The 20,529-nt window shown below is 39.8% G+C and overlaps 1 protein-coding gene across 2 annotated transcripts in view; it reads right to left on the bottom strand.

The window, feature by feature from the left end:
- The window catches only part of LIN7A (lin-7 homolog A, crumbs cell polarity complex component), a 120,429-nt gene that overhangs the window by 20,349 nt on the left and 79,551 nt on the right, over window positions 1-20,529 (bottom strand). Inside the window, exons 3-4 of one of the 2 annotated variants that reach the window (XM_045082937.1) lie at window positions 20,331-20,402; window positions 17,743-17,952 (exon numbers count right to left, since the gene is read on the bottom strand). In XM_045082937.1, the coding sequence (XP_044938872.1) occupies window positions 17,743-17,952; window positions 20,331-20,402 (282 nt within the window). The remainder of the gene's footprint in view (window positions 1-17,742; window positions 17,953-20,330; window positions 20,403-20,529) is intronic. The other variant, XM_045082938.1, reaches the window with a different exon arrangement.

The following is a 20,529-nucleotide window of genomic DNA, read 5'->3' on the forward strand; positions in this document are numbered from 1 at the left end:
CATACCCCTTCCAAAACTGCCTTCTCCAAACTCCCCACTATTATACTCCACTGAAACATGCGAATATATCTCAGCCTCTCACATTTAGTGACTCTTCAGCAACTCACCAGACTGGCCTGTGTGACAGGGCTGAAAGCCCAGGGACTGGAGTCAAGAAGATTGAGGCATGTTAAGAGCAGACACATCACTGATGAAGAGTATGAGCCTTTGAAAATGCCCTTCCTCTCTGAGCCTCAACTCCTAGATAGAGACAATCCCTGGTTTGAGCACTCATGTCCCAGGAATTGCCTCTGTCCCGGCAACCCGCGACAATTGTCACTCATTAAGATGCAGGAAGATGTTACCAAAATATACATAGTAACGCCTGGCACATCCTCTTTCTTTGGTAAATCTTTGGTTTTTAAAAAATATCAGCCGTCCTTGTGGAGTATGAATTTTCAGTGGACACGAGAGGAAGCAGTTTTGTCAAAGGACAGGTCCGCTGCATACCAAAGGCAGCATGAGGAAGGAGAGATCTCACTTAAGAGAAATGTTGGAAAGAGTAGGTTTTCTGGCGCCTCGGTCATTATTGCTCACTTTGCAATTCTGCCCAAGACCCGAAAAGCAGACTGAGTGGGATCCGCGGCTCCTGCAGAATCCTAAGCCCGGAGGGGGCTGGCTTTGACTTGTCAAACTAGGTTAGAAGGAGTACTCCGATTCAGTGGAGGTCTTTTAAATGTTGATGAGGTCGTGTTGCAGTACCTTGACACTGGCTGAGATCCCTCAGGTCAAATTCCAAAGCCCACTCTTCTAACAGTCCCCACTGAATTTGAGGATGGCTGGGCTGTTGCTGTGATAGGGAGAAGGTCAATACTGGAAGGTTGTATGAAAGATGTTGCAGCTTATAAAAAAGGCTTCATCTCTAGGAGGCATAGGGGAATCCTATTTAACTAAGCACAGTGCACATCACCCTGTCTTCTCTCCCTGCAGTAACAACTGGGATTCTGTCAATCAGGATAGTGTGTTTGGTTTTGATTCCCTTCCCGCGTTTCGGCGTCTTAACTCTAGAGATCTCACAGAGACCACCGTATTCTAAGGGGTGTCAGAGAAAATAATAGGTTCCTGAAATTATTCAATCAAACCCCTCAAATGATACACGGTTAAATAATAATTTAACCAGTTTTAGAATCCTAGATGCCCAGGCAATTCATATAAAGCATTTGGGAGAAACATAAAAAACCTAGGCAGCTCTGAGTCCAGAGCTGTCAAATGTGGTGTTTTGATTTTTCTTTTCTTTTCTTTTCTTTTTTTTTTTTTTGTGAAGTGTAAAAAGCAGCAGGGGGACATTTATGTTGCTGTGTATCATGAATAATAAACATTAATAATAGCTATAATATTTAATTTAATTGTGGAGACTTAACATTACAGATGCCTTCTTGCAGAAGCAGCGAACATTTAAAGGCTATTTTGGGTTTACTGTCCAATATCTCTCTGGCTCTGCATACAAATGTCTTTTCCAATTAAAAGTACACCCAGAGAATATTCTTGGATTTGTCACCAGTGACTTAACACTAAGATTTTTCAGGTAGGTCCACAAAATAAAACTTATTTCCAATGCTTTAACTGGCTCTAACCTCCAAAGATTCTTTTCACCCTTCCTCTCTGGATCTTGCTGTCACTGGCCATGCAGTGGCCATATTAGACACTCTGGGAACATTTCTTGCATGCTCCCCTCAACCAATTAACCACCAAACTGATTTGATATTCATTCCCCACTTACCATCTCATCTCTCCTCCCTCTTATTTCTTATGTTATCTTGCCTGGATTTTAAAATATCCTGTCTTCTCTCTTATCATCAAAACTGTTCTCCAGATTCTTGTCTGAGTCCCTTGGTCTTTCCATGCTGTTGCTTACTCCGGTGAGGAGCAGAATATACACAGCTCTGGTAGACACTGTCCTAGAGACCAGGAACAGGGCCACATCAATCGTTTCTCCCCAGTACCCAGCACAGGACACAGTACGCACCCAGCGTCTGCTTAACCTATCTGGGGAGAGCTGGCTTCAAAGCTTTGACCCAAAGATTAGCGGCTGTATGATTCAGGGCAAATTATATCATTTCCTTGAGCTTCAGTTCCTATGCTTGCAAAATGGTGTAACGCTTCCTTTAGCAGTGACACTTAAGGATTAATGAACTACCCATGTAAAGTACCATGTAAAGTACCTGGCCCACGGAATGCACCCAAGAAAGGCAGGTTCCTCTACCTGATGAATATTTTCCCATAACTTTGTATAGCATGCAAACTACTTCCCTCATATAGGTGGGCCCAACCCTGCTTCCTTATATTCATTTCCAATATATGGTCAACTCATATTCTGTTTTTCCCATGTATTTTCATGCTTCTGTAATCTCTCAGTCTTATTCCCTCTGCCTAGAATGTCTTTCCTTCATTCTCCTGTGGTAGTAAATCCCCACCCATCATTCAAAGTCCATTCCAGATAGCACTTCTCTATTAGGTCATTCATTTTCTTGGTCCAAACACCTTACAGTGACCTACAAGGACCTTCCCTCTGCACTCCCAGCTGACCTCTTCAACTTTACCTCCTAAGACTCTCCCCTTCATTCATACCCCAAAATCACAATGGAGTTCTTTTTTGAATTGTACATGCCTCGTTCATTTCTGCCAGAATTTAGAATGACTAGCGCCCTCTCAGAAAGCGTTCAAGTAAAAAAATGCTCGACTTTTATTACTTAGGGAGATACAGAATAAATCCAGAATGGGACAAAAATTATCCATTTATTTTTAAAAATTGATAATGTATTGCCAAAGACTTGGAGAAATTTATGTTGTCATACAATGCAGAAGTATAAACTGGAGGTCAGTTTGGCAGTGTCCATTACAATAACAGTATACCCAGATCTCCCTAACCTTAGCCCATGTCAGTATCCATGCCAGAAAAACAGTCACTGGTAAACATGAAGATTTTCGTTAAAGCCATGTTCACAATAACAAAAACAAACAAACAAACAAATAAACAAAAACAACCAAAAAACAGAAAGCCAGTTGGGTAACAAGCTAAATGTCCATCTCTGGGGGAATGCTTAGATTAACTGTGGTACTCACACACCACAGAATACTACAGAGCAGATTAAAAATGGAAGCATATGGGGCACCTGGGTGGCTCAGTTGGTTAAGCATCTGCCTTCGGCTCAGGTCATGATCTCAGGGTCCTAGGATCGAGTCCCATTCAGGCTCCTTACTCAGTGAGGAGCCTACTTCTCCCTCTCCCTCTTCTGGCTGCTCCCCCTACTTGTTCTCCTTCTCTCTCTGTCAAACAAATAAATAAAACCTTCTTTAAAAATGTAAGCATATGCTGACAAGGGAAGATATCCAAGACATACTTCTTAAAAAAATATTTATTTAGTCATTAGAGAGAGAGAGAGTGTGAGAGTCAGCACTGGGGGAGGACAGGGAGGGGCAGAGGGAAAGGGAAAGAGAAACCCAAGCAGACTCCCTGCTGAGCACAGAGCCCAGTGTGGGGCTCGATCCCATGATCCCAAGATCACGACTGCAGACGAAACCAAGAGTTGGATGCTGAACAGACTGTGCCACCCAGATGCCCCCCAAGACATACTTCTGAGAAAGCAAGTACAATGAGAATATCAATGCATTTTTAAAACTTACTTATAAAAATAGCATTCATGGAGTGTTTACTATTAAATTTATCAAAATAGTTACCCTTCCTAACAACCGGGTGGGGTATGTAATGTTATCCTCTGAATTTTGTACAAGGAAACTGAGACTCCGTGAGTTTCCAAGGACACAACACCATTAATGTGTAAGGACTCTGCCTCCCCACTTGCCTTGTAATCACTGTTCTGTATTGCCTTATATGTTTAGGTTTAAACATAAATAAGTAATTTTAAAAAGTAATTAAATAAATAAATTAAATCATTAAAAATAAATAATTAAATAAATGTGCTTGAGCGCGAATAAAAATGTTTGCATAAGTACCTACTCTCATAGCGTTTCTTCTCAAAGGCAGGTGGAGGGAGGAAAGAACTAGAATGGAATGAAGAATGGTTAAAAAGGTTTGTTTGTTTGTTTTTAATTGACTGGGGCCTTTTCACACTGAATTATTTGCAAGTGTTATAAGGATGGATTCATATTTTTTGTATGATTTAATACACTAGCCCAATATCATCATAAAGAAAATGAGAGGGGAAAGTCATTCTAGAACAAACCGAAGGTGGGACAAAGGGTAATTTTGTTTAAAAAGGGCTTTGAGGCACAGCTTTGAAGGAATTTGAGCAAAAAAGAATTATAACTCTAATTGCCTGGGTGATTTAGGTGAAACGAAGGGATTTTAGCTGCATTTCTGCAAAAGTTATCGAGGTAGAAATGTGGTCTGGGAAAACCACCGAGATTCCGTTTGAACCGTCATCACCGAATGTTTTTTCTGCTGGTCTCTTTAATTTTCTGAAACCAGCCCGAGTTTTCCTTTCTTCCACGTTGTTTATTGATCTGTGCTAACATTTCGGTTACACGGCCTGGTAGATCATTCGCGCTGAAGCAGGCATGGTATACCTCCAGGTTTTCAGAGAATGATGTTTGACTGAGAAATGGTGAGGAAGAATTATGAAATACTGCAGCTTTAAATTTTTGCTTTTCACCTAATGCCTCCTGAGTTGAAAAACGGCAGTGATTTCAAGCTTGATAGATGTGAGATCCCAGAGACAGGTATAAATCAATCCACCCAGGAAGTTTTTTGAAAATGACGTGAGTTGACTTCATATTCCTTTATATTCATCCCTATGAGGATTATTGATCCTCCTGGTATCCTGGCACTCCCCATCCTTACACTGTACTGATTTCTTTTCTTTTCCTTTAACGCTTGCCACCATCTAACATTAGAGATGTTTATTTATTTCATGTATTGCTTATCTTTCCCACTGGAATAGAAACTCCATGAAGATAAGAATTTCCCTCTCTCTCTCTCTCTTTCTTTTTTTTTTCTCACCAGAGGATCCTGACTGCCTCCGATAGTGCCTGGCACCCTACAGATGCTTAAAAAATACTTTTTTTTTTTTTGGACAAATAAATGACTATCAAGACTATAACCAGGCAATGTTATATAACCTTATTTGGCTACATATGTGCTCTAGGGACAGGGAATTTAACTATCTTTTGTCAGAGGATAGTCTGATTCTACTCTCTCAAACTAAAATTTTGGTGGAGTAACTGAGTAGCTAATGTGTTAAGAGAAAGCAGATGATGTGGTTAGGTCCAGAGAGAGTAACACGAAAAAGAGAGTTAAAATTTCAAGTTTGACTAGGGTCCCACATTTCTTAGATAACTGAAAGTACATCAGATGGAATGTTAATGACTATATTTGATTTGTTTTATTCACAGAGTAATCAAATGTGCCTAATAAGTTGCACATAATTAACTTCTTGATGATTTTCTTAATAAATGTATTAGAGGTCAAGCAGGTTAAAAGTGATTGGGCTTCTTTGTGGAACACTCCAAATATGTGCAAAATATATTCAATACAACTAGAGAAGGCATTTTAACTTCTACAAATATTGACACCCTAAAATGATGTGTGATCTGATAACTAGCATCATACAGCATTGTACTCTCTCTCCTGCCAATTTCTCTTAGTAAAATAAGACCCAGGCAAAATGGTGTGTGCAGTGGGTTCCTATGGGAATTAGCTCTGTCTCAATTGCTATAGCATGGCCAGTGATAGTTAAAGTTGCTTCTTGGGGTGGCTGAGTGGCTCAGCGGGCTAAGCCTCTGCCTTCAGCTCAGGTCATGATCTCAGGGTCCTGGGATCAAGCCCCGCATCGGGCTCTCTGCTCAGCAGGGAGCCTGCTTCCCCCTCTCTCTCTGCCTGTCTCTCTGCCTACTTGTGATCTCTCTCTGTCAAATAGATAAAATCTTTAAAAATAAATAAATAAATTAGTTAATAAAAAGTTGCTTCTTACATTAAGAATGAATAACAACATAATAACCATTTAAATTTTCTAAAAATTTAGGTAGATCATAGACACAACAATAAAGAGAATTTCAGGATCAGGAACTGTCCCTCCTCCCAGCCTGGTAGTCAGTCTCATTCCAGATCCAATATAAAACTCAGAGGGCTCTCAGGATCTCAGGTTCCCTGCAGACTTCAGTTCTAGACTTTAATAGCATGGTCAAATAGACTACTGTGCCATCTAGATTCAGGCAGAAAAGTGGAGAGGTCTTAGCCTGTTTCTGTTCATAATATAGTGACCCAATATTTCTACCAATCATCCAAAGCTAAATCTAAGGCCAATTATGGGTAATGTAGCCATTTATGAAAGACTTAACTTGATGTTTCCAGGATAATTAGATAAAAGCAAGCCCCTTCATGGTATGATCTCTGTTTTGCTAAACTGCTCCTTTCCCATTCCCAGGCATAGGTGCACATGGTTAATAATTCTTTTTTGGCAGTCTGATTGAATCCTTTGAAGTGATTTCTCAAAGTGCTGCCGGCCTGTAGACACAGATTCACTCATGATGAGCTGTCAGTCTCTTTGCCTTTGTCACACATGGTAATTAAGGTCCATGGCAGGTTTCCTTCTCATGGATCCTATCATTCTGAGACAAGCCTTGGATGCAGTCCCCTCTCCAGAATGCTGGAAAGGAGCATGCTACATGCTATGATTCGGTAGAAGTCTATGGTTCAATATGACACACTTTGCAATTTCATTAAATGTGGTCATAGCCCCTGGCTAACTTAGAGAGGTGTTGTTCTGACACCACGATGGCCAGGACTCCCTCCTTCCACTTCCCATAGCTGAGGCTTGGCAACTAACATCTAGGCTTGGGGGGGATGAACCTCCCAGTAGCCGCACAGAGCTTATGATTTGTTATATGACTGCCTTTTGTATCGGCATCTTCTGTCTTTGTAAATGTAATCAAGAACAAGACAAGATCAAAATCCATTGTGGAAAACTCCACAAACTTGGCTTTCACGTGGTCTGCATTTCATTAGGCATACCTACAGAATCGTGGTATATTAACAACATCCTAACTCTGCTTTAGGCTGGTGCCAGCAGTCTGTGGACCAACATTTAATAACCTAAAAGAATGCTCTTTCTCAAGCCAGTTAAGCTTAAACTGAATCATCAAGCACAGCTCTTAGGCAATAGAAATTGGCTTCTCTGCTAATGGTTATAACAATAACCAGTAATTGAGTTTGGTGAATTCCTCAAAGCCAGAATGATGCCAGAACTCGATGAAGCACAGAATTTGAAGACAAATGCTGTATTCCTTTGAGATAAACCACATGGTTCTCAGCCAACAGAAGAAGGATGATTACTTCCATTTTCAGCACTTGCAAATTAAGACTCTGTAGCAACAGGAAATACAGACAGACCCATCTGGGAGCTTGAGGGAAAAGGCTTTTTGATAATAATATACGGCAATAATGGTGCATTTTTTTTTTTTAGTGGAAAGATACAGTCTTCTTTTTGACAATGCTATCTATATTCATTAATTCCCTCTTTTACCTTCAATACTATTAAGCAAGGTAGATTGGACAGGTGCTCTTATATCAGTTTTGAAGGTATAAGAACACCAAGAAATCCAATGACTTGTCAATATCAACCAATGAATAGGCTCCAACTGCCTCTGGACTTAGAATGGTCAACAGGGGACTTTTACTGTCTTTTGAAGATAAACAGAGAGCAGAGCAAAGGAAATGACTTAGCCTGAAATGAGAGTTTAAATATATATACCGGTAAAATTGTAAGATAGGAAGGGACCCTTAACTGTCTTAAATGTTATTTACATTAAGAGTTATTACATTAAGAGTTATATTTACATTAAGAGTTAATATAAATAGTCATTAGTAAGAATTAATGGCAGATACTTAGTGGCAGATACTTTCACATACTTTCTCTTAGTTAATCACATCTGCCCTGCAAGAAAGGTATTGTCGTTTCTGCATTATATATGATGAAGCAGAGTTTCAAAGAGTAAATGATCAGGCACCTGGTGGCTCAACTGAGACACGTGGTTAAGCGTCTGCCTTCAGCTCAGGTTGTGATCCCAGGGTCCTGGAATCGAGTCCCGCATTGGGCTCCCTGCTCAGTGAGGAGTCTGCTTCTGCCTCTACTCCTCCCCACTGCTTGTGCTCTCTCTCTCTCAAATAAATAAGTAAAATCTTAAAAAAAAAAAATGATCTTATTATGGCTAGAATATCCTTACATGCCTCAGAACTCGAATTTTAATGTCTTAATTGAGATGTTGAAAATATCAATTGGCAGTGAAAGTGTTCTCATTTCCATTAAAAGTAGGATAGAAAGACAGAAAATTGCTTTGAAGTTGTTAGCAGGTGCCCGATCTTAGTCAAGTGGTGTAAGAGTATAGAAAGAAAATGTAAATAAGAGACCAAAAAACACCATACTTAAATAGTGAAAAAGTATCACATGTTTCATTTCATAATGAATAGCCATAGAAGGTATCAGAAATCCTTAGCCTATCATCAGATTTCAGAGTAGATGGACATCAAGATTCCTCTTGCACTTAAAAGGAAATAAAACCTCTTTGGTTGCACCTACATGAATCTGTCCCATTCCCAACCAGCCCTTGAGCTCATGGTATCTGACTCTCCAGGATGCAGTCGCTCCTTTCATATTGGCCAGTCCTACGGACTTTCTTACCTGGGTGCCCCCACACAAACTCTCTCCTCTGAGGACAACGGACTCTTCCTTGCCCTCTGTCTCAGACAGACTATCCCTAATGGTTATTAAAAGTACCTTCTCATACTCTTTTATACAGCACCTTATTTTCTTCTCCTTTTCCCTTTCTGGCACCTGTCACAGGGCTTAATGATGAGGCAGTTTTATATCCAGAAGAATACATTTTTGTGTTTTTTTGTGTGTTGTGTTTCCCCACCCCCCATACCCTTGGCTTCCTTCAAACCACACCCAGGTGACAAAAAAAGGACTCAAAAATAGCTGAAAACCTTTGGCTGTTCTGCAGAAAGAAATGGCAGCAGTGTCTTCCATCATCCAAAGATGAGATAGAATTGGGGCTGGGGGGACGGCAAAGAGGCGGCCGAGGGGCTTCGTCGACTGGATAGACAAAAAGCGAAAGGAGGAAAGTTTCCAAGGCGGCAGGGGAGGATCGGGAGGAAGGTGGACAAGATTCAGCACATGCTTGCCTAAGACTGGAAAACCAATTTGCCCCCAGCCTGTGAGGCTGTCCTATTCCATGGTCTTGGACACTCATATGCCCTCTGGATTTAGCACCCTGCAGAAGGCTGTAGAAGGCTGGTCTTAGGCTGGTCTTATTCCCTGGAACTTACAAAAGTGACCTTACATGGAAAAAGGGGCTTTGCTGATGTGATTGCATTAAGAATCGAGAGGAGGGGATTATCCCGCACAATCCAGGTGGGCCCTAAGTGCAACCCCAAGCGTCTTTATAAGAGGGAAGTGGAGGAAGGTTTGACCCGGGAGAGAGAAAGGTAATGTTACCATGGAGGCGAGAGATTTAAGCGAGATAGCCACAGGTCAAGGAATGTCTGCAGCCACTAGAGCTAGCGGAAAAAGAACAGGATTGTCCTCTAGAGACTCAGGAAAGGGTAGAGTCCTGCTCACCCCTTGGTTTTGGGTCATTCAACTATTGTCAGACTTCTGGCCTCTTGAACTCTGAGAGAACTCTTTTCTATTGTTTAAGCCATCAAGTTTGTGATCATTTGTTGGAGCAGCCATAGGACTGTTCCTGTATCAACTATCTGGAGTGAAAATCTCATTATTCTGGCCAGTGTAGAATGGAACTTAGTCATCAGGGTGATTTCCTTCAGGTTGGAGAAGTGACAGATATATCATCAGTACCATATAGATTTATGTGTATATTCTCATTATCACTATCAGCATCACTTTCCTACTCTCTACCAGGCAGAAAGTTCCATGAGACTTACAACCTTTTTTTATTTTGTTCACCATCTGTACCCAGGGCTTCGCTCAGCAGCTGTCATATAATAATTGCTCTACAAATAATTGTTGAATGAATGAAAAAAAAAAATGCTAAAATAGCACAAAACAAGGAAAACACAAACAACAAATGGTAAAAATAACTGAGCAAGACTGCACTAGCAACTACAGAGAACCATCAAAAACCCATTGTCAGCAAGCTAAGCAGAGATGTAGGTCAGTCTGACCCCATGTGTAGGAGTGCTTTTGAGCATCTAGATATCCTTTATTACTGCCTAAATGTGAGAGTATGTCCTGGCACTGAGCCATTTTCAGTCAGTTTTACCAGAACAATCTCAGGATTGAGATTTGGGTGCTCAAATCTCAAGTAGAGCTGTTCACGTCTGAGAACCAGTACTCACAGGGCCCAGGGCAGCAGGCTGAAACCACACGGCGGGAAGGCAGCAGCTATAGCCTGTGAGCTCTTGTCACCTGTTCTGTTGGGGTGGCCAACCTCACAAGCCACATCAGGACAAAGGGGATCAGACCACTCCCTGCTCAGCGTTGCCACGTACTGGAGGATATGGTGCCTGGTGCCTTGGGTGTGTCCCTCCCAAGGTGACTGGGATAATAAAACAACACAGTTGTATTTCTCGTGGCTCCTTTACAGTTGTGAGTGGAGTGTCTCATGAAGACATCCAGAGAACAAAAGTTTTCAGTACTTAAATGAGGTTCCAGCTTGCACTCCTATTTAATTATAATGGAAACAATCTGCCACTCAGTTGCCAAGAAAGGTGAAGAATCTGGAAAGGCCTCCTAGGCAGAAAGAAGAAGTGAGTAGAATAGTTTTCCTCGAGGCCCCGTGGTCTAGAGCGGAGCTGGGGACTCTCACCGCAGGCCTCTAGGGAAAGTGAAGACAGAGGCTCTGCCTCTCTGCCTTCCCCTGCTGAGGTCTATGCCTGCTCCCTTCTAACGGGCAAGCGACGTGGGCAGGGGTTGCGGGTCAGTGGGAGCTGTAACGGGTGTTTCCGGCCACGCTGTGGCCTCTGAGATTTCTGCGTCTGGCACAGAGTGGACTGAAGGGTTAGCCAGCTGTGGAACGGCTCAAATACATTCAAACCAAGCTCTTCAGGCCCCTTCCGTATTCTGAGCCACCTGATTACAAGTAAACGCATCCTTTTCCAAGACATGACCTATTTTTAGGAATGTTTCTTAAATTTGAAAGGTCAAAGCCCCTTGTGAGAGTCTGAGAAAAAGGACAGACCCTTTTCCCACCAATAATGCACTTACGTAAACCCATAAAGGTTAAGATACCTTGATTTTTTTTCCTACAGATAGAAAAAAACATGAATTTATTAATGGCTAAGGTATATATTTACCTTTATGAATGAATAAGGCCAGACTGCCTGAGTTAGAATTTCCAACTCTGTCATTCAGTAGCTGTATGACCTTGGGGAAGTTGCTTGATTGCTCTCTTCCTCGGTTTCCCCATTTGTAAAATAAGAGTACTAATAAAAGCACCTACCACAAAAGATCATTATGGGGAAACAACAAATTCATTTTGTAGAGCGCTTACAATGGTGTCTGGTGTCCAGCGATTCGATATGGAGCCTTGTCTACGTAAAGGGACTGCTCAAGGCTGAAGGTAAGGCAATGAACAAAAATGTGCTATCGTGAGTGCTGTGAAGTGTGTAAGTCTGACGATTCACAAGCCTGTACCCCTGGGGCTAATAATACATTATATGTTAATAAAAATAATTAATAAAACAATTACTACTGTCATTGGGCCCCCATTCTGATGTGGAGCTTAAATTTTCATAGAAATCTTAATACATTTCATAGTAACTTTTAAAAATTATTTTATTTGTGTTTTCTCTTTGTTCAGGTAATGGGCAAGTAAGATTTTCACACAGATTTCCCTTCTGGGATACTGTAGCTCTTCAGAGCTCAAATCTAAGGAATTCTAATTTTTGTTTCGCCCTCATTCCACACCTGACAGCATTTCTGCATAAGTAATTTAGACTGTGACTACTCAACCTTAACTTGGCATAGGTATTTGTAAAATGGGAAAAAAGCCAAATTCCAGGAAAACAATTTATTCTGTTCCATCCCTAAACTTTTGCTCATTCATCTGTTATGCTTAAAAATCAATTAGCACTGTGCATACACTGTATCAACAGCTTTATTTAGGATTAACTACAGAGCTGGGCAAATTTAACTGCAATTTTCCCACCAATGATGCTCTAAAAACACGCATGGATTTCAGAGGCTAATGAAGGCCTCTTCCCACTAGGACATATTTTTAAAGTTCTGGTGCTTGTATCTTTCTGTCTTCTGCTGTTTGCTTCCCACCTGCCCTCTCTTCCATCAGTACCAGTAGGATATATTTCAAGTGGATTCTTTTGAAATTTCTCTGTTTAAAAAGGATTACTAGAAAATAATTATAGAGTCATAGAAAGTTGAAAAGCAACAGAGAGGGAAGCCCCATGCACCCTTTACTCAGCTTCTCCCAATATTAGCATCTTTTAAAAGTATTGTTTAATGTTAAAAATAGAAAATTGATGTTGGCACAATCCATGGAACTTACTCAGATTTCACTGGGATTGACTTTTTAAATAACTAATAGTTAACATTTGGTAAGCATCTGTTATGATCACAATAAAGACTGGAATTCAGTTCCCGTGTGTGTATTTCAGTGTGGGTTTCTGTGTAACCATTTCTGTGTGTGTGTGCGTGTGCGCGGTGGGACGGGGAACAAACTCTGGCCGAGCTACCCATTTCATGCTCGACTCTTCTGAGGAACAACTGTGAGAATATCATGTAAATGCCACTCATAAATTATAAAGTTCTAAGTAAACAAAGTATCATATTGTAGTAGCTTCCTAATCGTTCTGTTCAGGAAAAATCTCGCATTAGTCATGTGTGCACAGAGAGTAGTTGGAACCTACTTACCTGTATAAAAAGGGGTGTGTGGGGGTGTGTATAGTGGTCTCAGGGAAATTCCATCTGAGGGCACAGAATCACCCTTACAGAGTTAGAAGGGAACCTGGGGCCAACTATTCCAGCTCTCTACACGTACTCTAAAATACTCCTTCAAGGTGGTTCTTCTGTTCTCTGATCAAAACTTCAAATGATGGGCACACACTGTTTCAGGATTCAGTCTTTCCCCGTTTATAGAGCTCTATGTGTTGAAAAGCTCTTTAGTATAATAAGTTTGAAATACCTTCCTTATGACTTCTACCCAAGGGCCTTGGTTCTGCCATCAGGCACCTCACACAAGGCAGGATGACTGAAGACAAGCATCATTCCCCTAAATGTTATCTTCTCCATCCTAAACAACTCTCTTCCTTCTTTAACATGTTCATTGGATACAAGACTGCTCATGTCTGGATGGACTTAATTGTTCTCCACAGGGATGGAACCAGGGCTGGAGCACAATGGGGTGTGAGCTGAACAGCACATTCCAGAGCTGGACCAGTTTCCTGCCATGTCTGTACATTATATTTGCATTAATGTCCTGACACTCACATTAATATGTTTTTGTGTTGTTCTTTTTATTTTTTCCAACTTCCCTCATATTCCTCTTGAAATCAACTGAAATCCCCCCATTTTTTTTTTTTTCCTCTCTGGTTTTGATGTTTAGTCATTCCTCCCTGATTTTGCACAGAGGTAGCTAGTATTGTGGGCACAGGAGCAAGACCTCATGTAGGTTCCCATTAAATTAGGCCTATTCTTGGGGCACCTGGGTGGCTCAGTGGGTTAATGCCTCTGCCTTCAGCTCAGGTCATGATCTCGGGGTCCTGGGATCGAGCCCCGCATCGGGTTCTCTGCTCAGTGGGGAGCCTGCTTCCTCCTCTCTCTCTGCCTGCCTCTTTGCCTATTTGGATCTCTGTCTGTCAAATAAATAAATAAAATCTTTAAAAAAAAATTAGGCCTATTCTACCATTCTACTGAGGTTTTTATTTTTACTATCTGGGCTTTATCACTAAATTTATTTATTGTCTTTGCTGCCTCCACAATGGCTGCACCCTTTAAAAAAAAAAAAAAAGGCTTACACGCTTGAGTCCTTTCTCAAAATTGCTGATGACATACTTGGGCAGAGAAGGGTGAAAAGAAGATCAATACAAAGCTATAAACTCGAACAGTAACATTTTGACCCTCTGTTAATGTTAGATTTTAATCGAGCATTCAGCTCTGTTTTTACTGAGGATTGACATAAGAAGTAGCCCTACACAAAAGGCCTCTGTATTTTCTAGAAAATCGTATTAGGTGATTCAATGTCCCATTTGTAAGAATCCCATGGGAAATTTCTCCGAAGCTCAGGTTTAGAGGAAAAAAAAAAAATTCCCTCCAATGATAGCTGAGCTGGTATGAGTTTCCTTCTGTTTTGTCTTCCAAGACACTAAGAGAGAAACTGAAAATCACCTGCTCCATTGCTGTATCTTTTCTTTATATCTACTTATTTATTTTTCCCTCTTTCCATCATCCCACTTTATTACCGAACGTGCATTTTAATAGTTCTATATATACATTTTTTTTTTATCAGACATTGTGACATATCCTTTCTAAAAGGAGGCAGGGAAAAAAAAAACAAACATACATAATAATCAAGACATACTTTCAAATATCTTTTCAGATGTATAAAGACCCATGGAATAATTTCTTCACTTTTTAAGTAGGACTTTAGGAAATGTTCCCCAGAGTACTTGTACTAAAGTAGTTTAGGTTTGCTTCAGCCCTTCAGATCACTTTATTCTAATTTTTTTTTTCTCAGTTTATAATGACATGTTCTCAAAATCTTCCATAGTAATTTCCTCAAATGGTACTTTAAGGTGTTAAGAGAAATAATTTGATCATTTGCCAATCTTTCCTCTTTTTTAGCTCTTCCATTATGGGGTTATTATTATTTTTTCTAATTAAGTACTTCTATCTGACTGAAATTTATACTGAAATGACTTCTGGATTAGGTGTTAGAAGCCTGGGGTTCTTGCATGGGATTAATTACTCTTTGCATGGCTAGGAGAAATTCAAGAAGTTTCTCATCTACAGAATGAAAACTACCTCTTAATGAACATCTAGTCAATATTAGGCACTCTTAAAATGTATACAACTTACTTTTAAAAAACTTTAAAATATGTAGCTTATAACATATAGTTTAAATATATGGATGTGCAATACTTGAAACCCTAATTTGAGAAGCTTAAACCAGTCCAAGAGCTTGGCCACCGTAAAAGCATTAATTATACGATTTCACTGAAAAAATTATGCTTTGCTTATTAGCAAAAGTATATCAGAAATGGATTCAAAATTGGTGAAACTAGTGACTCATTAACTACATGATAAATGGAACTTTACTGGTAAGATGAAGAGTTTTAAGTATATGTGGAATATTAAAGACTTTTGGAGACACTCACCATCTTTGCACAAACAGGGTGCCACAATCTTGAGGAGGCTCATAGCCCATACCATAGGATTAGCGGCCCAAGTCTGATCACTAAAGCTTCTGATTTCTAACTGCCAGTTTAATGGGATCTCTCATTGTCTGAGACTGAAGGTAAGGGTAGCAAAATCCTGGCCCTGGAATGTTGTTTCATCTGCTTCAAGTGAACCTCTTTTCCCAGGTAATGACTGAAACATCTGAATGGACAGAGAAGTAGAATTTGATCAACTTCTGAAAGAGAATGAATAAGTGCCTTTTTGCTCACATGTTTGCTGAAATAGGCTTACATGTAGGGGCGCCTGGGTAGCTCAGTCGGTTAAGCGACTGCCTTCTGCACGGGTCATGATCTCAGGGTCCTGAGATCAGTCCTGAGTCAGTCTCCCTGCTCAGTAGGGAGTCTGTTCTCTCTCTCCCTCTGTTCCTCCCACCTGCTTGTTATCTCTCTCTCTTTCAAATAAATAAATAAAATCTTCAAAAAAATAAAATAAAACACACCTGCCTGTATAGTAAAACTTGCCTTAAGACATACTTTTTAGCAAGGCTAGCATTAATTATCATGGGGCTACCGCTAACCCTCTTCTACATTCTTCAGTAAACACCCTTCCTTACTTATCAAAGGGTGTTTCACCAAATTATGACAGGACAGTTCTTAAAAGACAGTCTGCCTCATTTTAATCTTCATCAGGGCCCTTTCTTACAACTCCCCTTATTGTGGCTAGGTAATTCAAGTGTGGGGGATGTTAGCTTATAATCATATGAATTTTGAGTGATAGAGACTGATGCATCTGATTCCACTCTCCAATACCCCCTGCAGCCTCCCAGATAAAGTCACATGGTCACTGCAAGGAATAGACGAGAGATTATGAAATGCCTACAGCTGTTTCCTTGCAAATACATGGGTTAAACAAAGGCTCTTTAGCTCCCTTGACAGATAGTTAAATGTCAACCAACCACCCATTAAATCGATTTCATTGACATTTATTTTTGCTATATATAATCACAATTTCTATTAATGTATTTTTGGTTCTTTCCTGTACTTTTCATTTTTTAAAAAATCTATATTTTCTTTTGATCTTCCCTATATTTTCGGATAAACTATAGTAAATTCATACACTGAGGTACAGATTACTTTGTGACATACTTGAATGACCTAGGTCTACCAGAAAGTTGGACTCTGAAATGATCAGTAGAATGATGCTTTGAAAAAGTCATAGTTACCTAAAGGTCAACAAGAAAGCTCATTGCAAAGCATTGTTACATAGAAAAAAGTAAATGAAATGGTAATTTGAGAACTGGAATGCTGAAGGGACATAGAATTTTCATGGATTGATGATTTTTATGGCCATCGATGGTCAGCAGAGTTGAATGAGTAGTCTGGGGTTCTGTAAAACTACTAGTTAGGACAAAAAAATAAAAAAAGAAACAAACAAAATACAAGATATAAATACACAAGAATTTACCCTTTCGTTACCAATATCACATTCCAGATGTGTTTTATTTTAGATGTTGGGTTCTAAGCAGAGATCAATATGGCCACAAATAACCCAGATCTAGTTGATTAATTAAAATCTTAAGTTCTCAGGAAAAGCTGTTAGGAGAATAATACACAGGTGAACACTGATCTGTTCCTATTTAAACTTCTGAAATTTATGCTTTTCAATTATTTTTGATGTAAGTAGAAGTTAGGAGGAGAAAATGATTCAGATAAAGCTATTTCTTAAGCAAGTCCTTATTACATGTGGAGGTAATGGCATCCAAAGAATGCAAGGGTATGAAAAAAAAATATGTTCATACTTCTACTTTAAAATGTTACATATTTTAATCTGCCTTAACTTCATGCCAAAATGAAAATATACAGGATGAATATATAACATAATCAAGCTTTTTTGGGGAAGAGCTAATATATTTTTATTAGAGCTGTACATTAAGGAATTAGCTGTGCGTTATCTTTTTCATTAAAATTATCCTTCCTCTTTAATTAAAATAAAAAATACAGGGTGAGGAGTTTTATCTTTATTTCTTAAATGCATATATTTTTCTATAGTAATTTGAATAAAAAGTGCCTTGGGATTATTATGTTCTTCTAAACATGAAATCCATTAGAGTGTCGTATCGGGGAAATTTCTACTACTTGGGATGACTCTTTGGGATGGTTTTCTAACTAGTTCGTATTAATCATACCCAAACCAACGAAACGAAACCTGAAAACTATACAAAGTGACTGCTTTTGTGGGTTTCCCATCCATCAACACAGAGGAAGCCGTTTGGACGCAAAATTCTGATTTCTTCTGGGTTTTCAACATTGACTTCAGGAACAGCAGGGGGGAGAAAGGTGCTCAGGGGAGAAAACCTCTGGTTACTTTAGGAACATACCACTCCGTTCACTGATAGCAGCTGGTCTCCCCTTTTGAGGCCTCCGTGTCTTTCGGCCACCCCTCCAGGAATGATGCGAGAGATATAAATGGGGGAGTTTTGCTCCTTTCCTCCCATCACGTTAAAACCAAGGCCTTCATCAGTCTTTGGCAGTTCGACTACCCGAGGGTGGGAGTGGCCTTCACTAGCTGCAAAAGCTGCAACTGTTGCCTGAAAGAAAAGATGGTCACTGGGTAATAAAACGAGGGAAATAAGGCTCTTCGTAGGCTTTGCAGTGGGTAGGGTCGGGCACTTCCTCTTATTTTTATAGCATTCTCCTGTGGGAAAAAAGAACACGGTGGGGAGGGAGCTTGCTTCACTTAAATGTCATCTAGGAGTCCTTTCTTTGGCAAAGCCCTAACTGGCTATTTCCGGCTTTCTAGAATTCATCCATTCTGATACAAATGTCCCCTTTTCACCAAACTCTTTCCCAGGTACCTGAGGCAGCTGAAATTCCTCCTTTTCTTGCACTCCAAAATAGGTTGGGTCCATAGACTACCTCCACACCCTGCGCGTGCTCTAATGATTTTGTGTACATGTTGACCGTGAGCCCCAGAAGGGCAGAGATTACGTTATCTGCTTCTTTGTGTGACACAGTCTTGCCCAGTGCTTGCCCATAAATGCTCATGAATATTTACTCAATGTACTTAGAAGCACTTATACATATAAACTCTGGCGGATACGTATATAATCTCACTCTGGCCTGACCACTGGCTTAGCAAATTGAGTTTTGGGGGTTCTTTTTGGTTTTTGTTTTTGGGGTTTTTCTTTCTTTCTTTCTTTCTTTCTTTCTTTCTTTCTTTCTTTCTTTTTTGATTGAGGATAGTTAGAGGAAAATAAAAGCTAAAACAATAGATTCAAACAGATTATTAGTATTTCACATCAATGTTGGGCATTATTATGAGAAGTCTTCTTATCTGGTAAGGATATTTTACATTTAATATTTCACCTCCTGTGGGGTTGTGGGCAAAAATGAGCAGCCTATGGTTTTATATCAACACGTCCAAAATTTCATTTACTATAGACATAGTTTTAAGACTCATCTATTAATTTTTAAAAAATAAGTTGAAAACACAACTTACCATTAGTTCCTACCCCTCATGGAAAGAAAAGAACAGCCCTGAAGTAGTTTCTACCAAGAGAAGATTCTCTATCTGCTTCCTCTTTTCCACTTGCATTCACCTGCCTTAACCACAGTTGATTAGAGGCCTACCATGAAGTGATTTACTCCACACTCTGAAAGTACTGATTGCCAACTACCGTCCATTCTTTTCCACACACAGCATTGTCACATCAATTGAGCATTATACTACTGTCTGCATTTAGTGAAATTTAGTGAATGATATGGAAATAATGGCTTGTTTTTAGCTACATGCATTTGCTCATGCAAACCTCATCGTCATGCATAGATTTTAATGGCTGACATGGATGCAATGCAGACAGCCCAGAAACAACCAGAAAATATTGTGCTATTGCAACAGTATGCTGCTATCCTGCTGTTCTACATGAATAAGAAATGAGAATGGTAAAACACTACATAATTCACTTTCCCCTTAATTAAACCATGTAGGGATCATTTTTCTGTGTGTGTTCCACTTCAGTACAAGCAAAGCAGGATATAATGATAAAAACACTCTCTTTTTGTCTGGGTTCAAAACAAAACAAACCAAAACAACTTACAAATCTACCATGTTCAGTTACAGAATGACAATTAAGAAAATCAGGAGAGAAACCAAACGAGGTGATATAACACAAAAAAATTCAATGGAAAATGCTGATTATTTTCACCAGTTCTTGTTTCTCATACATTATTAGAAAGAGAAGAGCTTTTGAAAAGCAAGTTGTTGTGCATCTATTGTAACACCTCTGTGTTTGTAAAATAAGAACTGCATCAGTGGTCTTAGTTTAAAACTGTTGTTTCCTAATGGTCTATTTTCCAGATAATTTCATGATCCTGTTGCTATAAGAGTTCTGTTAGGGACAGAGTTCCATTAGGTTTCTCTGCAGTCTCTGGATTTGAGTCTTCAAGGAACAAATGTGATCAGTACCACAAAAGGTGATGGGCTTTCCCTTTAGGTCAAGGTCACATTCTTTCCTCAAGCTACCCACAGCGCTGAAGATAAGGAAGAATGCTAGGTCAGTGGGTTTCAGGGGAGTTCCCTTCAAGTCTGCTTCAAGTCAAATCTTTCGACTTGTGCAAATAAATCTTCATGCACTGAATAGGGAACAAGCTCTTTTGGATCAGAGACATGTGTCAGAAAACCACATATGATCTCATACAATGAACCAGTAGATTTGCTTGTGCCAAATGGACGTTTAGTGAGTTTAATGAAATCATTCTCCTTTCTTAAGCTACAGAAGCAGCAGAAACGTTCAATTGTCCATTAGGATTTTTACCTGGGAAGTAGTACTGGTTCTAGACTCTGGGCTGCCACTGATGTCTAAATTCTCTTACAGTGTACACACGAGAATACCTGAAACACACACGCGCACAATCAATTACTAGATCACTGGGGTCAAGTATACTTTCAAAGTTACTCAAGCCTTACCTTTGCTGTGGCCCTGGCACGGAATTCAGGACAGCCATTAACAGTGATCGTTTCGTGCATGTATTGATACACCTAAAATATTCACATAAAAAAAAAAAAAGAATGGGTAAGAACATTACGAATATCAATTCTTTCATTGCGATAGGATGACAAATTTTCATCGTAAAACCAAGTTCTATGTCACAATGCGAAATAGCTC

Source organism: Mustela putorius, unplaced genomic scaffold (assembly GCF_011764305.1).
Source record: "Mustela putorius furo isolate JIRA1106 unplaced genomic scaffold, ASM1176430v1.1 tig00000640_pilon_pilon_pilon, whole genome shotgun sequence".
NCBI classification, from domain to species: domain Eukaryota; kingdom Metazoa; phylum Chordata; class Mammalia; order Carnivora; family Mustelidae; genus Mustela; species Mustela putorius.